Source organism: Aedes aegypti, chromosome 2, assembly GCF_002204515.2.
Source record: "Aedes aegypti strain LVP_AGWG chromosome 2, AaegL5.0 Primary Assembly, whole genome shotgun sequence".
NCBI lineage: Eukaryota > Metazoa > Arthropoda > Insecta > Diptera > Culicidae > Aedes > Aedes aegypti.
Window position 1 is genome coordinate 414,571,001 of NC_035108.1, and position 20,854 is coordinate 414,591,854.

The window sequence follows — 20,854 nt, forward strand, 5'->3', positions numbered from 1 at the left end:
CTTATATGTTATGTGTGTATTTGAAATAAATTAAAAGTGTTGATTGAACCACCCTAATGCGAACGAGCGTGTAAACGAGCGAAACGTAGTAAAAACTTAACGAAGTGTTTGGTCGGTTGAGCAACGCATCATGAGAAGCACGATTTGCAGCCGACGCGTACGACTGGAATCGCGTTGGAATTGAAATCGAATAGAACGAAAAAACGAGGACTGCACTTCGTGTTTAACGGCGGAGGTTGAATCGATTACTCAAGCGAGCTCGTGGGTTTGAAGAAAAACGAATACGATCATTCTGCTAACTGTTGTGTTTGCGATGAGGTGTTGGACTTTTACTATCGTCCATCGTTTACTACAAAAATCACTAGTTTTCATTTGTTGTGTACCTTCGATCTTTTTGGACAATTTAAGTTTAATTTTCAGTTTTTATTAAAACAGTACATTATGTTATATTCAATTAGAATAAATGGTGCTCTCGTGACGTTACTTTTGAATGTGCATGAATAGATTCTAATTCGATTTTTGCTACTTTTGATGAAATGTAAAAATATGCTTTGGCTAAATACGCGCTTTTATCAAGTTTGTCCATTGTTTAAGATCCGGGCTCACAGTGACAGTTCGTGACAGCAAAATCTCGACTCTTGATTGATCCTTTTTGAGAGCCAACTTTGCCTCTCTGAATGCTGCACCGCGATCTTCTCTTTATTCTTCTGTACGTGCGCGTTGCATTCTTCGTCTAGCCCGAAGGCAGATTACTCGAAGATTTGCAATTGATTCGCACCCCCAGGACACCGGTGGACTGTTCTCTCTAGGAGGGGCTTTTCTTGGCATCGAAGCATCACACGCTCGTGATATCACAGCAACTAGCTCTTCACCGTTTAGGCCCAGAGTGTTCCGTTCGCGCCTCAGGGCTTCTGAGAATACTTCGCCGTCGAAGAGCGCTGTTTTCCAACCGCGAATTTGGGACGAGTTACATCACGCTGCCTTCCGCCCACATGGTATTATATTATAGCGAATCAATTGATGATCGCTATGAGTATAACCGTCATCAACCCACCAGTTCATGGTACCTAAAAGGTTAGGACTACAAAACGTCGCGTCGATAATCGATTCTGCACCATTTCTGCGGAAGGTACTCACTGTGCCCACATTTGCCAGCTCTACATTTAATGCGGCCAGGGATTCCAACAATAGCTGTGCTCTTTGGTCGCCAGCTATCACTACTGGCTGCCGATTAGCTAGTTTAGCTGTCGACCATGTGGGAAAATTCCTCAATCCACCACCTTGGGGGCGCGTAACAACTGCAATAGAACACGCTATTTATTTTTCAATTTACTTAACCTAACTTAACCTAAACATATAACGCATTAATCGTGGCAATAGAAGATTGTAACGATTTTTGCCTGAAATTAATAATTTTACCGTGGTGAATCAAAATCCGGACGGTACCAATATCCGGACACTCTGATAAAATTGATTAATTACAGTTAAAATTAAGTAATTATATGTTAGGTTTTTGTACATCCTCTTTTTTTAACAATGCTGATCATTTTACATTGATTTCTAATCTAGTAACCACTGTCAAATAATTGATAAAAATAAAAACAAAAAATATGTTCATGTTGGACGTCATTTCGCCGCGATTTAACTTCAACTCAAGTTGAACGATCGATGAACGCGCAAACAACGTTTGATTGAAGGAAAAGTTAGTAAAATACGTGTTTTTAAAATGTTTGATCCGAAACTGTTAAAAAATAAAATATTTTGGAAGAATAGTGACTCCACCATCATTAAATACGTTGGAAATATTCATTTACCGGAGTGTAAAAAGACTGTCCGGGATTATAAGCCAGTGTTTTGAGATCCGGACATTGCGTAAAAGACCCCCGTTTTAGTAGTGTAAGTGAGATTTTTGAAAGAAAAAAAAAAGTGAGAACTTGAAAAATTACTATGAATAGTGTAAAGAGTATTCAGAATGGATAAATTGTCTATATCTTCAATCACAACTGTTCGAGCAGCATCGAATCAGGGTGGGTGTACGGCTGTCAACTACAAACAAAGCTCGCCTAACAATCATCTCTCGGGCGGGCCGTCCCAAACAGCATCATCTCTCATGCGGGCCGACTCAAACAGCACAGGTCGAAACGCGGGCCATGCCAGACAGCAAATGCTGATGCATTTCAACACTCAAACAGCGGGATGCCTAGCAGCGATGTGAGCTAAACGAATACACCCACAAAACATGAACGGTAGGCGAACCTCGTTGCGTATACCCCCCCCCCCCCCCCCCCCCCCCTGCATCGAATGCAGTTCAAGCTACATATGCTTCAGCTCAGGTAATAAAACCACTATTATTAGATACGTATTATTCTTTTTGCCATTGTAGGGCAATCGGGGACATCAATTTTATTAAAGATTGTTACTCTTTAATGAATGTTCGAATCCTCTGAGCAGAATCTCAAATAGAGAAACTTTAAAGTAGATTGAGTACCGTGTACCTTTTAATTCCCCTCCTAAAGGAGCGGAATTAAAAGGTACACGGTACTCCATCTACTTTAAAGTTTCTCTATTAAAGATTGTTATTTAATTGCGTGATGATGTTATTTTCATTACAATTTAACGGATATTGTCCCTCCCCTTGGTTATGCGACCTTGCCGCGATGGGAGGGCATAATCCATTAGCCCATATGATGGAAACCAAAGGCGTAACCTGTAGTGGTGGTATCACATTTTGGCATTTTTTGCTTAAAGCCGCGTCATAATTCATATGGCATAGACGCAATAATATCTCGGATGTGATCCAACGGACATTCTGCGTCATTGATAGAATTGATGCCCATTTCAAATAATTAATCTATTCGAAGTGGACATTAATACTATTGGTGACGTTCAGTTTGCCTTTTGCTAACCAGAATGATCCGTAGCCACTCTTACTATTAGCTAGCTAGATACATCGTTATCATATACGACGTAGGGAATACATAGGAACTCTTAGGAAAATGACTAGTAGATTCACTGAGTAGAAATAAGTGGCGACAATCTTATTTTAATATGGTTTTTACATTGCCATAATAAGAAATACCTCTTTTGTAACAGCGGTATAAATAATCTAATTCCAGCTTCATTTTCGCAAAATTTACAAGTAGAAAGTAGGCGTTGTGAAGCATTGCATTTGCCACCGAAAAGTGAATCATGTAGGAGACTGTAATAGAAGCCTAAGGTAACTTTACTCTTCAATATTCACTATAAAATGACTATGGAAAGTAAGACGCTGAGATCGATCATTAGGGTACACTTGCTAGTTTCGAAAAATTGTTGAACAGACAAGGAAAGCGACTTTTTTCTTTAAGGATATATGAACGTAATGACCAATAAATACTTTTAAAAACAAAAATGAAATTAACTAGAACTACTACTAAACAGCCTAATTTTGTTAAGACTTGACGACACTTGACATTTAAGACTCTAATCTTACGTAAAAGACAATAGTAATCAGAATAGCACTTGAATGACAAATTATTCAAAACCATTTCGACTAGACAGTATTAGTAATGCACTACTATTTCAAACAAATTCTACACTACTGTTTCAAACAAATTCTAATGGAGCTGCTGATTTTCATAATGCTTCCTTTTCTCAGAAGCAAGGGAATATGGGTACTTTTCAAAAACTACCACGTCACAATACTAATAAAAAACAGTGTTCATGTGGGCGCCATTGCCTAGTCCGTCTGAGTATTGGTCCTGGTAGAGGGGAAACTTGGCAAAAGCCAGACCGAGGGTTCAGCCTTGACAAGTTAAGCTGTCAGGCAGCTCCAACTGAATACCATACAAAAAAAAAAAAAAAAAAAAAAAAAAAAAAAAAAAAAAAAAAAAAAAAAAAAAAAAAAAAAAAAAAAAAAAAAAAAATTTACGGATATTGCATGCTTTAACACCGTTGTCCGGATTTCGATCCAAATTTGAATAGCAAAATGATAACAAATCTTGTTACCTGGTTATCATCATTTGATAACTGATTTTGTTATCAGCTTGGCTGAATTAACAGCCAACATAACAAAAATGAGAACTCATATTTGTTTGTCGAATAACAAAGTAATAGTAAATTATGTTATCATTGAGATCAAGTTGATAACTCAATTTGCATCATCATATATTTTTGAATTTTATGGTCATAAATCAGGGAACAATTTTGAGAGATGAGTGTTTTGGATTAAACTAACGCTCCAAGTAATATTACACATTTTTTATGACGAAAATTCAACTTTGTTCAATAACACACGCTTCATAAAAAGTTATAGAAAAGATGTCTGATAACATATTTTGTTATCAACCTATTATCAAAATGTCTGTCACGGATACAATGATAACAACTTTTGTTATCATTCGGTTATCATTGATAACATAATATCAAAATGATAACAGCGATAATAAAAGTTGTTATCAATTTGATATCATCCAGTTATCCGACTTTGCTCGGGATTAAAAACATCATTGCATAAGGTGTCCGGATTTAAAGACAAGACATGCTTCAATATTTATTTGATTGTTATGTTAAAATCATGATTTTTACCAAAAACTTTATCAGTTTCGTGAAGATCTGGCGCTGAAACAATCTATGAAGCAGTATTACATTAGGATATTCTTGAACAACACACTCATATTAGATTTTAAAAATTTGTGGCACCTTAAGCGTCCGGGTATTGATGCACCACGGTATTTGACAATTGTTCCAATGTTCCGTGATGCATCAATATCTGGACGCTTAAGCAAGGACGAATGTTCAATTTCAGTTTCGATCAAGTTTTTCTCAAGTTAAGAATAAGTTCAATTATTTTATAGACAGTTTAATATTAGATCTAGGTAATACTGAAAAATTTCATGTTTAAAATTACATTGATAACATGTTAAACGCTGATTTAAAAAACTATGTCTTGTCCTTAAATCCGGACACCAGAAGTAAGCTTTGTATTTAAATCCGGACACTTGCGAATCAAAATCCGGACAGCTGATCGTAACATGCATTTTTCATAAAGTACGTAAAAAGAATAGCTTTAATCGATTAAATACCTGATTGATTAGAACATTAAACACGATCAGGCTCCATCATACATGATTGAATGAAACATAATTGTATAGCTTTAATTACCTCACCTGAAGCCAGAGATATCCGATTAAGAGCAGTGGGTTCGAAATGTTGCGTTGATTATTTAAATTGATTATTTTTAGGCATTCAAACGGCATTCTGTTCACTAATGACACTTCTTAAAACGACGTTGGGTTAATATTGTGTTCAAATTTACACTCTCGAGCACGTAAAACATACCACTTTAAAAAAATGTCCGCTTTTAGAGCCATTTGCCTGTAATTCCGGACAGTTTCTGTTCACAACTTTAAATGGCTATCTACACCACATTTGCAGCCACGATGTAACACAATCTTCGAAAAATCGTCGTTTTCACTTGTATGCTGCAAACACATATCTAACAATATAATTTAAGCTCGTTTTCGCTGACTAAATGTTGTGAAGCGATTGTCACAGTTCTGTAAAATTGAACTAGCACAAGCAGAGGAATGACGTCTAACTGGGGGAACATGTTTGTTTTTATTCCTATTAATTATTTGGCAATAGTAACTAGATTATAAATGATAGTGAAATGAACAACAGTGTTAACAGTATAAGTTATGTGTAAAATCAAACATATAAACATTTAATTTTACACATAATTGATGAATATTATCAGAGTGTCCGGATTTTGATTCACCACGGAAACTCATTGGTACTATACCACGGAGGAAGCTTCAGAATCATTTTCAAAAATTTATTTTGAATTCTCTGCAGAGCTTTCTTCCTGGTATTACAACAGCTAGTCCATATTGGTACAGCATACAACATCGCTGGCCTGAAAATTTGTTTGAATATCAAAAGCTTATTCTTATGACAAAGTTTTGATTTTCTATTAATAAGGGGATAAATACATTTTACATTTATGTTACATTTGGCTTGAATGCCCTCAATGTGATTTTTAAAAGTTAAATTGTAATCTAGCATGAGCCCTAGATACTTAACTTCATCTGACCAATTTATTGGAACCCCTCTCATCGTGGCAACATGTGTACTTGAAGGTTTCAAATAAAGAGCTTTTGGTTTAAGTTGGAATATTATTAATTGAGTTTTTGAAGCATTCGGATAAATCTTCAATTTTTGCAAATATGAAGAAAAAATATCCAAACTGTTTTGCAATCGACTACAGATGACAAGTCCTTAAGCGGAGAGGCCTGTGTCATCCACAAACAAGGATTTTTGACATCCCTGAGGTAACTCAGGTAAGTCAGATGTGAAAATATTGTATAATATTGGTCCCAAAATGCTGCCTTGGGGAACACCAGCTCTTACAGGAAGTCTTTCAGACCTGGAGTTCTGATAATTAACCTGAAGTGTACGATTTGACAGATTACTTTGAATTATTCTAACAATGTAAGTTGGAAAATTAAAGTTTTTTCAATTTTACGATCAAACCTTCATGCTAAACATTGTCGAATGCTTTTTCTATGTCTAGAAGAGCAAGACCAGTAGAATAGCCTTCAGATTTGTTGGAACGGGTCAAATTTGTTACACGACGGATTTCACGCCAACTCGACAAAGGGATTGGCAGCACCCCTTCAGAGTTCAATGAAACTTTCTGGGTGTGAAGACTATGTGAAACTAAAATACTTTACATACTTTGTTTTTCCAGAATCGATCTAGATTAACGGAGTTGATTTTCTCATAAGCGGTATGGTGCGAGATCAATTGAATTTTATTAAAAAAAAAAACTGTGTAATTCCGTTTTATTTCTTTTAACTGCTCCCAATAAAACAAATATAATCTATTTTGAGATTAAAACTCATTTATCACTTGAAAATATGATCATACTAGACTGTTTAAAGCGAAATAAAAATAAAATAAAAAATTCATATTGGACCTTAAAAATTCGATGTTAGAAAAACTTTTTTCTCTAAAATATGCCCAATTTGCGACTTTTAGTAAATTTAATTACGAAACTTTTTGCTTAAGGATGATCAAAATCTGAAGTGGCCGTGTTTTCTAAATCGACTTTAAAGTTTTGAATCATTTTTTTTTCAGTGTAGAAAATGTTTTTTTATTTTTTCAACATTTTTTTCTAAAACTTCTGGAAATTTCACGACAGTTCCACATACAACACTTTTTTGTAGGTCTTACCGTTTTTGAGTTATACGGGTTTATAAAAATAAGTAAAAAAAACTTTGACCCTTTCCAAATGTTAGTCTAGATTGATTTTGAAAAAAAAAACAAAATATGCAAAGTATCATAGTTTCACATACTTTTGACATCCAGAAAGTTTCATTGAATTCTGAAGGGGTGCGTGTCGAGTTGGCGTGAAATCCGTCACACGTAAAAGTTGATGAGTGGTCGAATGTCCATGGCGGAATCCGAACTGTTCATTGGCAAAACATGAATTTTCGTTTACGTGGGCCATCATTCTGTTCAAAATGACCTTTTCAAAAAGTTTACTGATGGAGGAAAGGAAATTGATTGGACGATAGCTAGAAGCTTCTGCAGAATTTTTGTGTGGTTCAAAAATGGGTACAACCTTAGCGTTTTTCCATTTGTCAGGAAAATATGCTAATTGGAAACATTTGATACCGTCGTGCGGGATGACATTGGGCCATAAGGGTGACTTTGGGCCAAGATTTTTACAGCAAACTAAAACCAGAATAATGAAAACAATGAGGCAAGCTTCAAGAATACGTTATAAATAGCCTCTAGATGGTCATGGATAAGTTTTTTGACTCTCGTACAAGCCATGAGATGCATCGAAAAGGGCGGTCGAAGTCACCCCCTAGGCCCAATGTCACCCCGCACGGCGAAAAATATATCAACTAAGAATGATAAGCTACTTTCTGGAAGTTTCATCAAGAATTCATGTATAAAATTCCATCATCGCCAGGAGATTTCATATTTTAAATTTTTTAATAATAGTTCTCGCTTCATCCAAATCAGTCTCCTAGGAATTTTCGAAAACGTTCTCTTGATTGAGAATATTTTCGAAACCCTGAGTAACTTGATTTTCAATTGGACTAGTAAGTCCTAAATTAAAATTGTGCGCGCTTTCAAACTGCATAGCAAGTTTTTGAGCTTTTTCTCAATTAGTTACTAATAATTTGTTTTCCACTTTCAATGCCGGTATTGGCTTCTGAGGTGTTTTCAAAATTTTAGTTAATTTCCAAAAGGGCTTAGAGACAGGGTCCAATTGAAAAACTGTATTTTCAAAATTCTTGTTTCTTAATTGTGCAAAACGTATCTTGATGTTTTTCTTCAAATCCTGCCATAGAATTTTCGCAAAACCATCATTTGAGATAGAGAATACTTCCTGGATTGGGTATCGTGCTGTCGTCCCTATAGCTGCTAGCTGTTGAGACCTATCCGCCACAGTTCCCAGTTGGCTGGTACCATTACTCCACAGTTATGGATCAAAAAGTGTGAAGCCCAACCTATAAAATTCAATAAAACGACATGGAAAACTCAATTTGTGTGCTTAACAATGTCTCGATTCGATCGCAAGTTTAAATGGTAGCCCGAAATAAATGCTAACTTTTGAATAATGTGTCAATAATCTTCATCATTTGTCTACATTGTCAACCCAATATTTTTTAGTTAAATTTTAAATTATATATCAATTTCACTACGATATCTTGCCATTTAATCTTCTCACAGCCATTTCAACTTGATCCGGTGTGCCATACACGTATCTTGGTCTGACATGTCTGCAGCTATCGGGCAGCTTCAAAATCCACTCCGACCATTTTTAGTCATTTTATAAGAATTCGATTGTATCCCGGGATCCCGGGATTTCCCGAGATTTTTTCCCCGAATTTTGTAGAGCCGGGAAACAAGACCCTCTGGTCGGGACCATTGCCTGACACGACCACCGAGTCAGAGAAGGGTAGTTCGGAAGGCGTCTGTGAACCGGAAGTTTCCTCAACCGAAATCACAGGACCGACTTCAGCACCAGTCCGGTCAGCTTCGGAGTAGGCTAATCCACCTTTAGGAACTAGCTGAATTGGGTCCTAAAATGTTAAATGAAATCTTGTTTTTATTTAATGACACGAAAGAGCATGTTACTGCAACCAATTTAGCAATTTTTCCCGCTCAAATAACGGCTACATCATATTTAAACTTTAATTTAAAAATTGGGTCCATAAATGAACCTTGACACTTTTGAACATGTTTGACGTTCGATTAATCGACAAAAACACCACAGGGCTTTTAGTTTTAACACTGGGGTTGTTCTTATCTGACATTTTGGAAGGGACACGGAAAGCAAAATACACCCAAAATTTGAGTTTAGCCAAGGAGTGTGACAAAATCTAAAAAAATGCTTTTTGGACTTAAACAAAAGAAAAACATTAATAAATTGAGTAAACATGTGTTTTTGGCCTAAACTTAAGCGTTTGGCACTAAAATTGGGACAGGGCTTTAGGACCCTATTGATTGCGTTGTAGCACCGGCGAATGATCGTTGGATCGCCTGTGAACCGGATGCTTCCTTCCACCGGAATCGCAGGTTTTACCTCGAACTGCCCGGATAGCATAGGTTTGGGAGATCTTCCGCCGCCGGGAAAATCTTCGTCGGAGTAGGATAAGTTCACCGTCGGGGGCTATTCTGAGTACAGTATCGGACATATAAAATGCACCAAAGCCGTTTTCCCATACAAAATGGTCAACTTCAGAGAGCTATATCTCCGCCGTTTCTCAACCGTTTTTTTTTTCTCATTTTTGCTGTGACGAACTACAAATTACCTCAATTTTTGATCATTGTTGAAAAAGTTGTGTGAAAGCTATTGGTTTAAAAGTTACAGATAGGTTGAATTTTGACATAAAAAATGCACCAAGACGAAAGGTAATGTATCAGGCAAACTATGTGTCGTATCTTTTTGGTGTCTTCAGCGATTTTAGGCCTTATCACGCAATGAACAAATGCGCTGAAGAAACCAAGATGCTACGACGCGTAGCTTTTCTGCTACATTACTTTGTGTCTTGGTGCATTTTTTGTGTCAAAAATTGTATGGCTCACTCAAACCCGGTGTAACTAGTGCGAAACCTCTAGATTAGTATTTTGAATAAGCCTAATCCAAATCCTCCAGACCGTTGGAAAACCCAAACACAATCAGATCGATGCCCGTTGTGGAGAAGAAGCAACCCTTTCAATACCGACTTTTTCACTTTCTTCAAAATTATGCTGATTTGTTGATTTAATATCGAGCCCTGAAGAAGGTCCACTCCCGGACCGAAACGTAGATAACAAAGTAATCAACGCAATCGTTTCAATGACTGTGAAACCGAAAAACTAGTTATAGTAATCATTGAGTTAAGATTTTTCTGCTGAAACTTTGCAAATCTCTTCAAAGAATATAGGATGAAGGTTTTAATACTACATTAATTTGAATTTTTGAACGATCCAATGCTGAGAGAAAAGATCATGTGTTTTCAATTTATTTTGGAACTAATTTGTTTTAATTGGTAGTGTATTTACAGATTAATAAGCAGAATACTTTGGTGTGTTTTTTGGGTGACCCCAAACTTTTGCACGGGAGTGTACGTGTGTGACAATGATGTCAATGCGCGCTTTGCGATTCAGCCTTTTTTCAGGGCTCTTCCAGTTCCATCCAAGATTTCCGTAGTTATACTTCACAACAAATTTCTGCAACATATCTTTCAGAAATTACATGAGCAATTATCACAGTGGAACATCCGAACAAATTTCTAGTTAAGTTCCTCTAGCGAACTTATTCTGAATATCGTGAAGAGATTTTCCGATTTTCTGATACACAATCTTCTTCAGAGGATTCTACAGATTCTGCTAGAAATGCTTTCAGTATTACTTTATTCCATTAGATCAAATTGCAAATTTTTAGAGAGTTACCTTAAAATTCTTTGATAGATTGCTCGATTTTTTCGTACAGAAATTCTTTATAAAATATCAACGATTGTTTTCCAAAATGTTGTTTTTCTATAAATTTCACAAGTGATGGATCCTGATAGATTCCAATACCTACTAAAATTATTTTTTCTTCATTTTACAAATGAGATAAAAATATTGACCAATGCGATGCTGTTTATTATTTACGTAAGACAAGTTTGGATCTCTCATACTTTTTTGATCGATTCTCTGTAGATATATATCTCTATCATGTATGGTAAAAATTTACTCACCAAATGAATCCTTCTCAGACACGGCAACAGATCGTTGTGTGGCTCGCGGTTCAGTTGCTCCAGCTGTTCGCACAGCATGACGCCTTCGTAGGCAAGATAGCTGACGATTTCGAACGACAGAACGGTGTTGATGTGCTCCAAGTCAAGCTCGAGCTGGGAGGCGAACTTCAGGAAATAGGTCACCAACCAGAAGAAGTGTGATGTATCGATTTGTACCTGCTATATGATTATTTTCGAAAGAAGACCATTAAGTACACCAAATTGAATGTTTTGAGAACAGGCAACAATTCCTATCAACTCACCAAATCGGACAGCAATTGTGCGTGAAGCTCTTGTACGAGAAAGCCGTACCCTTTGAGCAAAAAGTCCACTGTAAACTCTTTCAGGATATGAGAGATATCATCATCGCTCGGGGCGTGATGCATCAATCCTTTCATGTTGATACTATTAGAGGATAATAAATGATTCTACATACCTTGCAAAGATGCATACCTTAGGATATTAATACATACATGTTGCTCTTACTGCGCTTCACCAGCTTTTTCCTGCGAAGTTCTTTCTTCTCATGAATCGTAGTTGGATTCCGTGACTTATTCGCTGCGTTAAAGCGCTGCTTCTGATTTGGGGGTGGCTTTTGATGCAACGGCTTCTGATTAGGCCCATCTTCTTCGTTGCTAGACGTTGAAATGGATTCCTTCTCCACTTGAGTTCCATACCCACAATCCGACGTCTCCGACTGAGAAATTTGATTCTTTTCCTTTTGGGTTTGACCGTTTGTTGTTGAGGCTGGTAATTTCGCCTTTGTGTTAGAATTAGTGGGAATAGAATCTTCCCCTGGTTGAGTAAATACATTATTGTCGCCAGAACAAGCAGGTTTATTAGCCCCCTCTGAAGTTGAAATTTCAGTTTCACTTTTCGGACTGGAGCTTACTGGAGTGGGTGACTTCTGCAACGGTTGTATCTGCAAGGATGGTCGCACAGTGTGTATTTCATCTAGTAAATCAGGACTTACGGAAAGTGGTTTGACTTGTTTAGAATCGATAACCTGTTTGGTTGACGATGGTTCACTCTGCGTTACAGGTTTGATGCATGATGGATGTTTCACAAAGCAGCTGACTCCCTCGATAACCTTGATTGATTGGTGATACATTTGGTGGGATTTGATTACTCTGGCCATGATAATCTGCGAAGGATATTCTGCAGTTTTTCGACTAGCTTGGTCAACTTCATCAGTAGCCTTGCTTATTGATGATGGCATTTTGCCACTTCCTGTTGAAAAATCTCTATCAATAACACCGAAAAGGATGATGTTTGCTGTATAGTTACCATTGTCTGAGGAATCCGACGTTGGATCCGAAGTAAGCATAGGACTGGAATCACCACTGCACTGCTGCGGTGGAGATGTATTACTTTCATTGTCTTCTGAGCTTTCCGATAATGTTGATTCGAACCAAAGATTCAACAGTTTCTGCAAAGTACTCATGTGTTGGTCCTTGTACATCAATGCTATCAGCTGAGCCATAGTGACTGCCCAGTATGCCCGTTGAGGACATGACATGAGATGGATGAGCAGTTTGTCGACGCTTTGCGTGAATAAGTTCCATATTATTTGATTTTGGAAGGAAGTGTTATGATTGGAATTCTGATGATGAGGACCAGGTCCACTTGTTGCATTGCCTTCTGGTATGTGTAGAATATTTCTCAATAGCAACAGGCAATTGTTAATGCTGTCACAATTATCTATCGATAATTTTGAATCCTTTTCCAAAATTGTTTTCATATGATCGACCACTGCTTTCGTAGTTTTCCATTCAATAAAAGCTTCCTTACTGGTGACCAACAGTTTGTTCAACTCAAATATTGTATGACAACCTATTTCCGATTTGGAAAATAGTTCTACTGGTAGCAGACATTCTATTGGAACCGTCAAGTTCACCAGCAACCGAATTGTTGTATCGATTATTTCCGCATCTTTGGTGTTAACCAACAGAGGTAAAATATCGTTCTTAACATTCTGACCAAAGCCAATCGCTCGACGAAATGTTCTCAGTGATGTGTCCTCAAGCGCCAGCTTGCAAATGATTTCTTCAAGCGTCCTTAAGGCGTCGTCGTTCACCAGATAGATGTCATCCACAAATGAACCAAGCGAACCAAAAGTGCTATTGATTTGTGGATTTGCGAGCAGCCATTCCATCCTTCTCCGCTTATTTCGTTACCTGGTAGCCACTAATTTACACGCTGCCTGTTTGCGCTGAATCTGCTCTCAAATACTGCTGCGTAGGACTCCAATGATGCTCAAACGAAAAAACGAACTGTAATTCCCGTCTAAAAGGTTGTCAACATATTTGGACGCATGTTACTTACTGACCATACGTACTATTGGTGAATATGGCGTAGGCGTTGAACAGTATATGTTTGTTCGGTTTGTCACTAATGCAGCAGTAAAAACGGGAACGTGTGCACCGGAGCGTGCGAAGGAATCCATTTAACTGTTTAGCCTGCAATGTTTGAAAAGGAAACAGGAAGAATTGAACAAGGAAGGAATCGATATTTGTGTATCAAAAATATCTATCCATTTCAGCAGGAGTTCATGAATTTGGAATAGGCAGCTTAAAACATTGTGTCTGAGTTAGCTGTGATTTGAAATTTGAACAATCAATGAATTGAAAGAACAAAAGCAACAGAGTAATTATTTGCACTAATAGTTGACTCTAAATCATCATACGTAACTCTTAGACGCGATGTATAAGCATTACAAAAGCAGGCAAGTCATCAATCAGCATTTTCAATAGGGGATTTTTTTTATTTCCGTACAAAGTGGGCCGAAGAGTCTCAGATTTTCATGAATTTTTTTCCACAGGCAGAGCTCATCAATATATGAATAAAAAAAAATTTAGAAAAATTCAGGGTCGCTTATTTTCTCGGAAAACTCAGTTGGATTTTTTTTTTGTTTTCCTCTGACACTATTTACTTTGAAAAATCATAACTCAAGAACGAAGCATCGTAGAAACAAAGTTTAATTATTGAAAATGAAAGCAAATTTTCTCAGGAATAAAAAAAAATATTAACTGGAAAAAGTTTTACACGAAACTTCCCACCGTCGAGAAAATTCGTAAAGAAAAGCCGGAAAATTATGCTCCAACTCGTGGAAAATTTTCAAAAAATATTTTTGAGAAGATAATTTCATAAGCTTCAATCGCTGAAATTTTTGAAATGTTTTTTTTTTTGTTTTTGAGTTATGGCCAATTTTGTAAAAAATGTGCAAATGTGCCATTTTGAGCCTTTTCTTTGAAAAATCATAGCTCAAGAAAGAAGCATCGTAGAAACAAAGTTTTTTTTTTATGAAAATGAAAGCAAATTTTCTAAGGAATAGAAAAAAATGTTAACTGTATTATGAACTAAAGCTTATAAAATTACCTTCTCAAAAATATTTATTTGAAAATTTTCCACGAGTTGGAGCAGGAGGTTTTCCGGCTTTTCTTTACGAATTTTCTCAACGGTGGAAAATTTTGTGGAAAACTTTTTCCAGTTAATTTTTTTTTATTCCTGAGAAAATATTCATAAAAAAAAACATTGTTTCTATGATGCTTTGTTCTTGAGTTATGATTTTTCAAAGTAAGTAGTATCAAGAGAAAACAAAACATTTCCAACTGAGTTTTCCGGAAAAATAGGCGACCCTGAATTTTTCTTAATTTTTTTTATTCATATATTGATGAGATCTGCCTGTGGAAAAAGTTTAATGAAAATCTGAGACCTTTCGGCCCAAACCCGTACGGAAATAAAAAAAAATCCCTAATACACAAAAATTTCATTATAAGTGCCTTACATGCATCATGTTCATTCTCTATACAAAAAAAATTACAATTTGACTAGACTCACCTGAAAATAATTAAAATACAGCCGAAATAAAACAGCGCAAATATTTTGTACACAATTGAAAGATTCATGTCTTTAGTGAAATTTCGGTCCTTGAATTCGTTCTCAGTTGAGTATGTTTTATGTAGTACGACCAATATTTGCAAGCTAAATTTGAAAGCCTTGAAATATGGATTCCAGCACTCAAAACAAATTTCATTGCACATACTATTTGAATATTCAATAATTATGTAGTCTTCTGATTACGGAACAACCATATATAGGTATTAGTTTAAACCTATAAGAATGCCAGAAAAACATTTTAATTTGCCATGAAGCATGGACAAGAACTGTTTCTTAAATATCCCAAATCGTCATCAATATTGGCGTACTATATTGTCAAGCGCCGGATTCAATGACCCCAAATATACTAAAGACACATGCATTAGATTGTAGTTAGCTTCCAAGATCCTTATTCCTCCGTGTGATTTTAGCAGCAAACGTCCATAGTCTTAAACACCATCCGGTTAGATTGTTCAGTGACCACTGACCAGTCTGCAAAGAAATGAAATAAGGGTATGTTGAATACTGAGTGATAACATTTATAAACATTATAAAATGAAATAGAATTAGGAAGTATTATACAACTATACAGTATGGTAAACACAATAAAGAAAAACTCGATGAATCCTCCAAGCAAATAATGGCTCGGATGTATAATTATTGCATCAATGGAGAGAATTTCGTCCAAAATTTAGTTCTCACGTTTTAAACTATAAAATTTATAAGAGAGTAAAAAATACATGGGTCGTATCTTAAGTAATAACTTAGGCTTTATACATCCTTTTGCAGCGTAGATAATGGCTAGTTGGCCTGTTTTAAAAGAATCTACAGTTAACTCTCCCTTACTCGATGTTCTGTATCTCGATATTTCCTTTAACTCGATGGAATGCGCGGTCCCTTCAATCTAGCATGCTTCGATACCTCTGTAAGTCGATACCTCTCTAACTCGATGTTCCCTAACTCGATGCGATCTGTTTGTGTTTCTCATGTGAGTTTACTGCCCATAAACGCATGTCAGTCCCATGTTTGCTGGATTTCCTATTCACATGGGACAATAATGCGTTTATGGGCAGTTTACCTCTCTAACTCAATATTTTCATGAAAAGTCCCAAATGTCCTCGAAATGTTAATAAGTTTTATTAATTTTAATATTATGTTTAAATTCATAGTAAAACTATAGTTGACTACCCATTTCCAAGTGAATTTTTTTTTTATTTTTTTCAGGCCATTAAAATAGGGCCACATAGGTAAATGTGGCAAAATTGTATTATTTTTCACGTCAAAGTCATTTTTTGAATGTATTGTGTCAAAATAATGAAAAGTTTAAAATTAGAAAAATATGTGTTCTGTATCTCGATATCTCCCTTACTCGATGGTCCCTTCAATATCGAGTTAGGGAGAGTTGACTGTATGAAGTGTACGCAGTTATGTCACACAAAAAAGCAATAGGGTAGGCGTACCAATTATGTATGCAACAGTATGGATAAAAAACAGACCTTGACCGCATTTCTAAAACGTAAGCATGACTTGTTGATTTTAATTACTAGTTTGAAGCCTTGCAAATCAGTTGAATTAAAGAGTTTTGATATCAAATTACTTTGAATTTCCCAAAATTGGTTTTATAAAAAGCGTTATATTGTATCAATTATGGCGATAGTGTTCCTTGTATTCGCTATAAGGCTGCTTGGGCACGTCAGGAGTTAATCATCAATATTAACCTCCGTTTCCCGAGCGTAGCGGATTCGCATCATGCGTTTTACTCAGTGTATTCTGTGCTCTTTCGCCTTTGGCGACTTTAAATAGATACCGATATGGTTTTTTCGTTGCTGGTCTTTTTCGTGCTGAGATGGCAAAAAGCTTAATCCTGTCTAGTTTGGGTAGTGGCTACGGTTAGGTTAGCTCAGATCAATCTTCAGCATAAAAGAACAGCAACGATCAATCTTTGCAGACTCATGCAAAATAGTGCAGCCCAAGTGGCGCTAGTTCAAGAACCCTACTTTTGTAGAGGGAACTTCTATCTAAGTAACCTTGTGGACCCAGTTTTCGCTACTTTCAGCAAACTTGAAATGGCAAACTCGCGCGCCATGCCCCGTTAATAAAGCAATCGTTGCTACACTCACTTCTGAGTTAACTACCCGAGATGTATGTGCTGTCACAATCAATGTTTCTGTTGGTGACCTCAACAGGAAGTACGTCTATTGTTCGGTATATTTACCACATGATGAACCATCCCCAACGGATGATTTCAAACGAGTTGTCGTACACTGCGTAACAAAAGGCCTTCCGCTGATTGTGGGCAGTGATGCCAATGCTCATCACATCATCTGGGGCAGCTCAGATATCAATTTGAGAGGCTCCAGTCTGATGGAATACTTAAGTAGTACAGACCTTGGATTACTTAACATAGGCAATCGTCCAACCTTCATGGTTTCTAATAGGGAAGAAGTGTTAGATATAACGCTCTGCTCGAATAGAATCAGTCACGAGCTGACGAATTGGCATGTATCAGATGAGAAATCATTATCTGATCATCGCTACATCTTCTTTGAACATTCAAATGTAACTGCGCAGAATTTGCGTTTTAGGAATCCCTGGTCAATAAACTGGGAACTCTATATTGAATTGGTTGTGACCAAATTTCATGGATATTCCCCATCCATTGAAAATCCAAGTGATCTGGATGATGCCGTTGATACTACAACATCCTACATTATGGAAGTTTTTGTAGAAGCATGTCCTCTGCGGTCTGTAAAGACTACAAGAGGGACCCCATGGTGGAATTCCGATCTGACTAGACCCAGGAAACAATGTAGAAGGAGTTGGAACAGACGCTGTTCAGCTGGATCAGAGTCATTCAAGTCGGCTCGCAAGGCTTACAAGAAGGCTCTTCGTTCTGCTGAACGATCCGGCTGGAAAAAATCTTTGTACAAATGTTTCCAGTTTGAGTGAAGTCAGTGGGTTAAAAAATTCTTGCAAAGTCTAAGGATTTTCAAGTGAACGAAATTCGCTCACCTAATGGTGACCTAATGGTTTTGAAAAAGCTACTTGTAAGCAGTTTTGCTACCGGGTACATTCCCAGATCCTGGCGTGATATTACTGTAAAGTTTATCCCGAAAGGAGGACGTGCGTCGCATGAAGAAGCGAAGAGTTTTAGACCAATCAGTCTGACCTCTTTTCTTCTGAAATGTCTGGAACGCATTATCGATCATCACATCCGTGATGTTTATTTGGCAAACATGCCTCTTCATGTGAATCAACATGCTTACCAATCTGGAAAGCCCACTGTGACTCTTTTACACAAAGTTGTATACGATATCGAGAAAGCTTTCGCTCAGAAGCAATCTTGCTTGGGTGTTTTCTTGGATATTGAGAGTGCCTTTGATGACGTGTCTTTCGATGCCAAATTGGAAGCCGCACGAAATCATGGGCTACCTACAATGATTACCAATTGGATTCATCAAATGCTCAAAAACCGACATCTCTTCTCGACATTGCGTCAAGCAGCGATTCGAAAATTGAGTGTTTGCGGATGCCTCCAAGGGGGAGTCTTATCACAACTTTTGTGGAATCTCGTAGCAGATACGCTATTGAGGCAACTCAATAATTGCGGTTTTCCAACTTATGGATTTACCGACGACTATCTAGCTCTGATAGTTGGTATGTGCATAAGCACCCTATTCGACCTGATGCAAAGTGCTCTTCAGGAAGTCGAGAGTTGGTGTCGCCAATATAGCCTTTCGGTTAACCCGAATAAAACATCTATTGTTCTTTTTACGGAAAGACGAAACCGCGATGGAATTCGACCTTTACGTCTTTTTGACAATGTGACTGATCAAGTAAAGTATGTCGGAGTCATTCTAGATTCCAAACTTTCATGGACACCTCACATTGATTTCAGAGTCAAAAAAGCTTGCATGGCCTTCGGTCAATGCCGGCGAACCTTTGGTAAAACTTGGGGCCTCAAACCCAAATATATCAAATGGATTTACACAACAGTTGTTCGACCAACATTGGCATATGGATGTCTTGTGTGGTGGCAAAAGGGCGAAGTGAGAACAATCCAATCAAAATTGGGCCATCTCCAAAGGATGTGCTTGATGGCGTTCTCTACAACCCCCACAGCAGCGCTTGAGGCCATTTTCGACGTTGCGCCACTACCTACATCTTAAACAAGAAGCACTTTCTTGCTCTTACCGTTTATGGGTACTGGATCTACTGGAAAAAATTCCAGTGAATCGTAGATCTACACACACTTCGTTGTTTCCACTTTTGGTGAATTGGGACAAAATTGTCCTTGCTCCAAGTGATCTCACAATTGCTTGTCACTTTCCTTACAGGACATTTACCACACAATTCTCTTCACGGGAAAAGTGGACGTCTGGCTATTAGGAAAGAAGTATATCAAACAATGTAGTATGTTTCACTGATGGCTCCCTTCTTGAAGGTAGAGCTGGTGCAGGAGTATATTCTCGCGAGCTAAGGCTGAATCAGTTTTACTCACTTGGTAGAAACTGCACCGTTTTTCAGGCGGAAATATTTGCTCTTATGTGTGGAGTGCAATCAGCACTTCAACAGCGCGTAATGGGTAAAGTCATACACTTCTGATCAGATAGTCAGGCTGCTATAAAAGCTCTGAAGGCACTGAATTCAGTCAACTCTGTAAACCTTGTATGGGTACCTGGCCATTCTTCCATCGCTGGAAATGAATTGACTGATGAGCTAGCTCGCAATGGAGCATCGCATGACTTCATTGGCCCTGAGCCGGCTATTCCAATTTCGAAGTGCTGGGTGAAGCTTCAGATAAACTCTTGGGCGGCACCTCAGCACAAGCAATATTGGAATAGTTTGGAGTCATGTCGTCAAACAAAATAGTACATTACTGAGCCATCTCCAAGGGTGGCGAAGTATTTAACAAATCTGTCAAAGCAGAATTGCAGTCTCTTGGTCAGAGCGTTGACAGGCCACTGCCGACTCAACTATCACATGGATTATGGAACTTCGTATCACCTGATATGTAACTGTCCAGTTTTTTCGCAAATGCGATTCCAATTACTTGGTAACACTTATTAAGTGAAACTGAATTCAGAAGCCTGAATCTTCAGGACATTCTGTTATTCTTAACCCGCTGTAGTAATGAGCTATAGGTTCTCTTTACGCTCATGCGTTTTGCAGTGCCCTTTTTAGGGCGCTGTTCGAACCCATTGTGGTATGGAGCTACATGCTTTCGCTAATGCGATCTTCCCTCTTCAAGGGACCCCACTCCTATTTCCTCCCATCTTCCCCTTCCCTTTCCTCTCCCATCGGGTAGATGATGAAATAGGCTCAAATATGGCGATGGCACAAATCTCCCAACTGGTGGGGAACGTGTCTTTGGAGCCGGCCTTCTGATACCTGATATGTCACACAAAAAAGCAATAGGGTAGGCGTACCAATTATGTATGCAACAGTATGGATAAAAAACAGACCTTGACCGCATTTCTAAAACGTAAGCATGACTTGTTGATTTTGATTACTAGTTTAAAGCCTTGCAAAACAGTTGAATTAAAGAGTTTTAATATCAAATTACCTTGAATTTCTCAAAATTGGTTTTATGAAAAGCGTTATTTTTGTATCAATTATGGCGATAGTGTTCCTTGTATTCGCTATAAAAGTGTACCAGTTATGGACAAACGATTGTTTGCACGAAATTGACTCAAATGCAAACCAGA

At 37.5% G+C, this 20,854-nt stretch overlaps 1 protein-coding gene across 13 annotated transcripts in view; it reads right to left on the reverse strand.

The window, feature by feature from the left end:
* The window catches only part of LOC5567962 (protein timeless), a 201,494-nt gene that overhangs the window by 135,470 nt on the left and 45,170 nt on the right, over positions 1-20,854 (reverse strand). For 4 of the 13 annotated variants that reach the window (XM_021847394.1, XM_021847390.1, XM_021847393.1 and 1 more), the window contains exons 2-6: positions 15,108-15,638; positions 12,555-13,726; positions 11,741-12,497; positions 11,531-11,672; positions 11,229-11,447 (exon numbers count right to left, since the gene is read on the reverse strand). In XM_021847394.1, coding sequence (XP_021703086.1) covers positions 11,229-11,447; positions 11,531-11,672; positions 11,741-12,497; positions 12,555-13,422 — 1,986 coding nt within the window. In that variant the 5' untranslated portion in view covers positions 13,423-13,726; positions 15,108-15,638. Of the gene's footprint in view, positions 1-11,228; positions 11,448-11,530; positions 11,673-11,740; positions 13,727-15,107; positions 15,639-20,854 lie in introns of all 13 variants that reach the window. The other 9 variants (XM_021847392.1, XM_021847396.1, XM_021847395.1 and 6 more) reach the window with 8 other exon arrangements.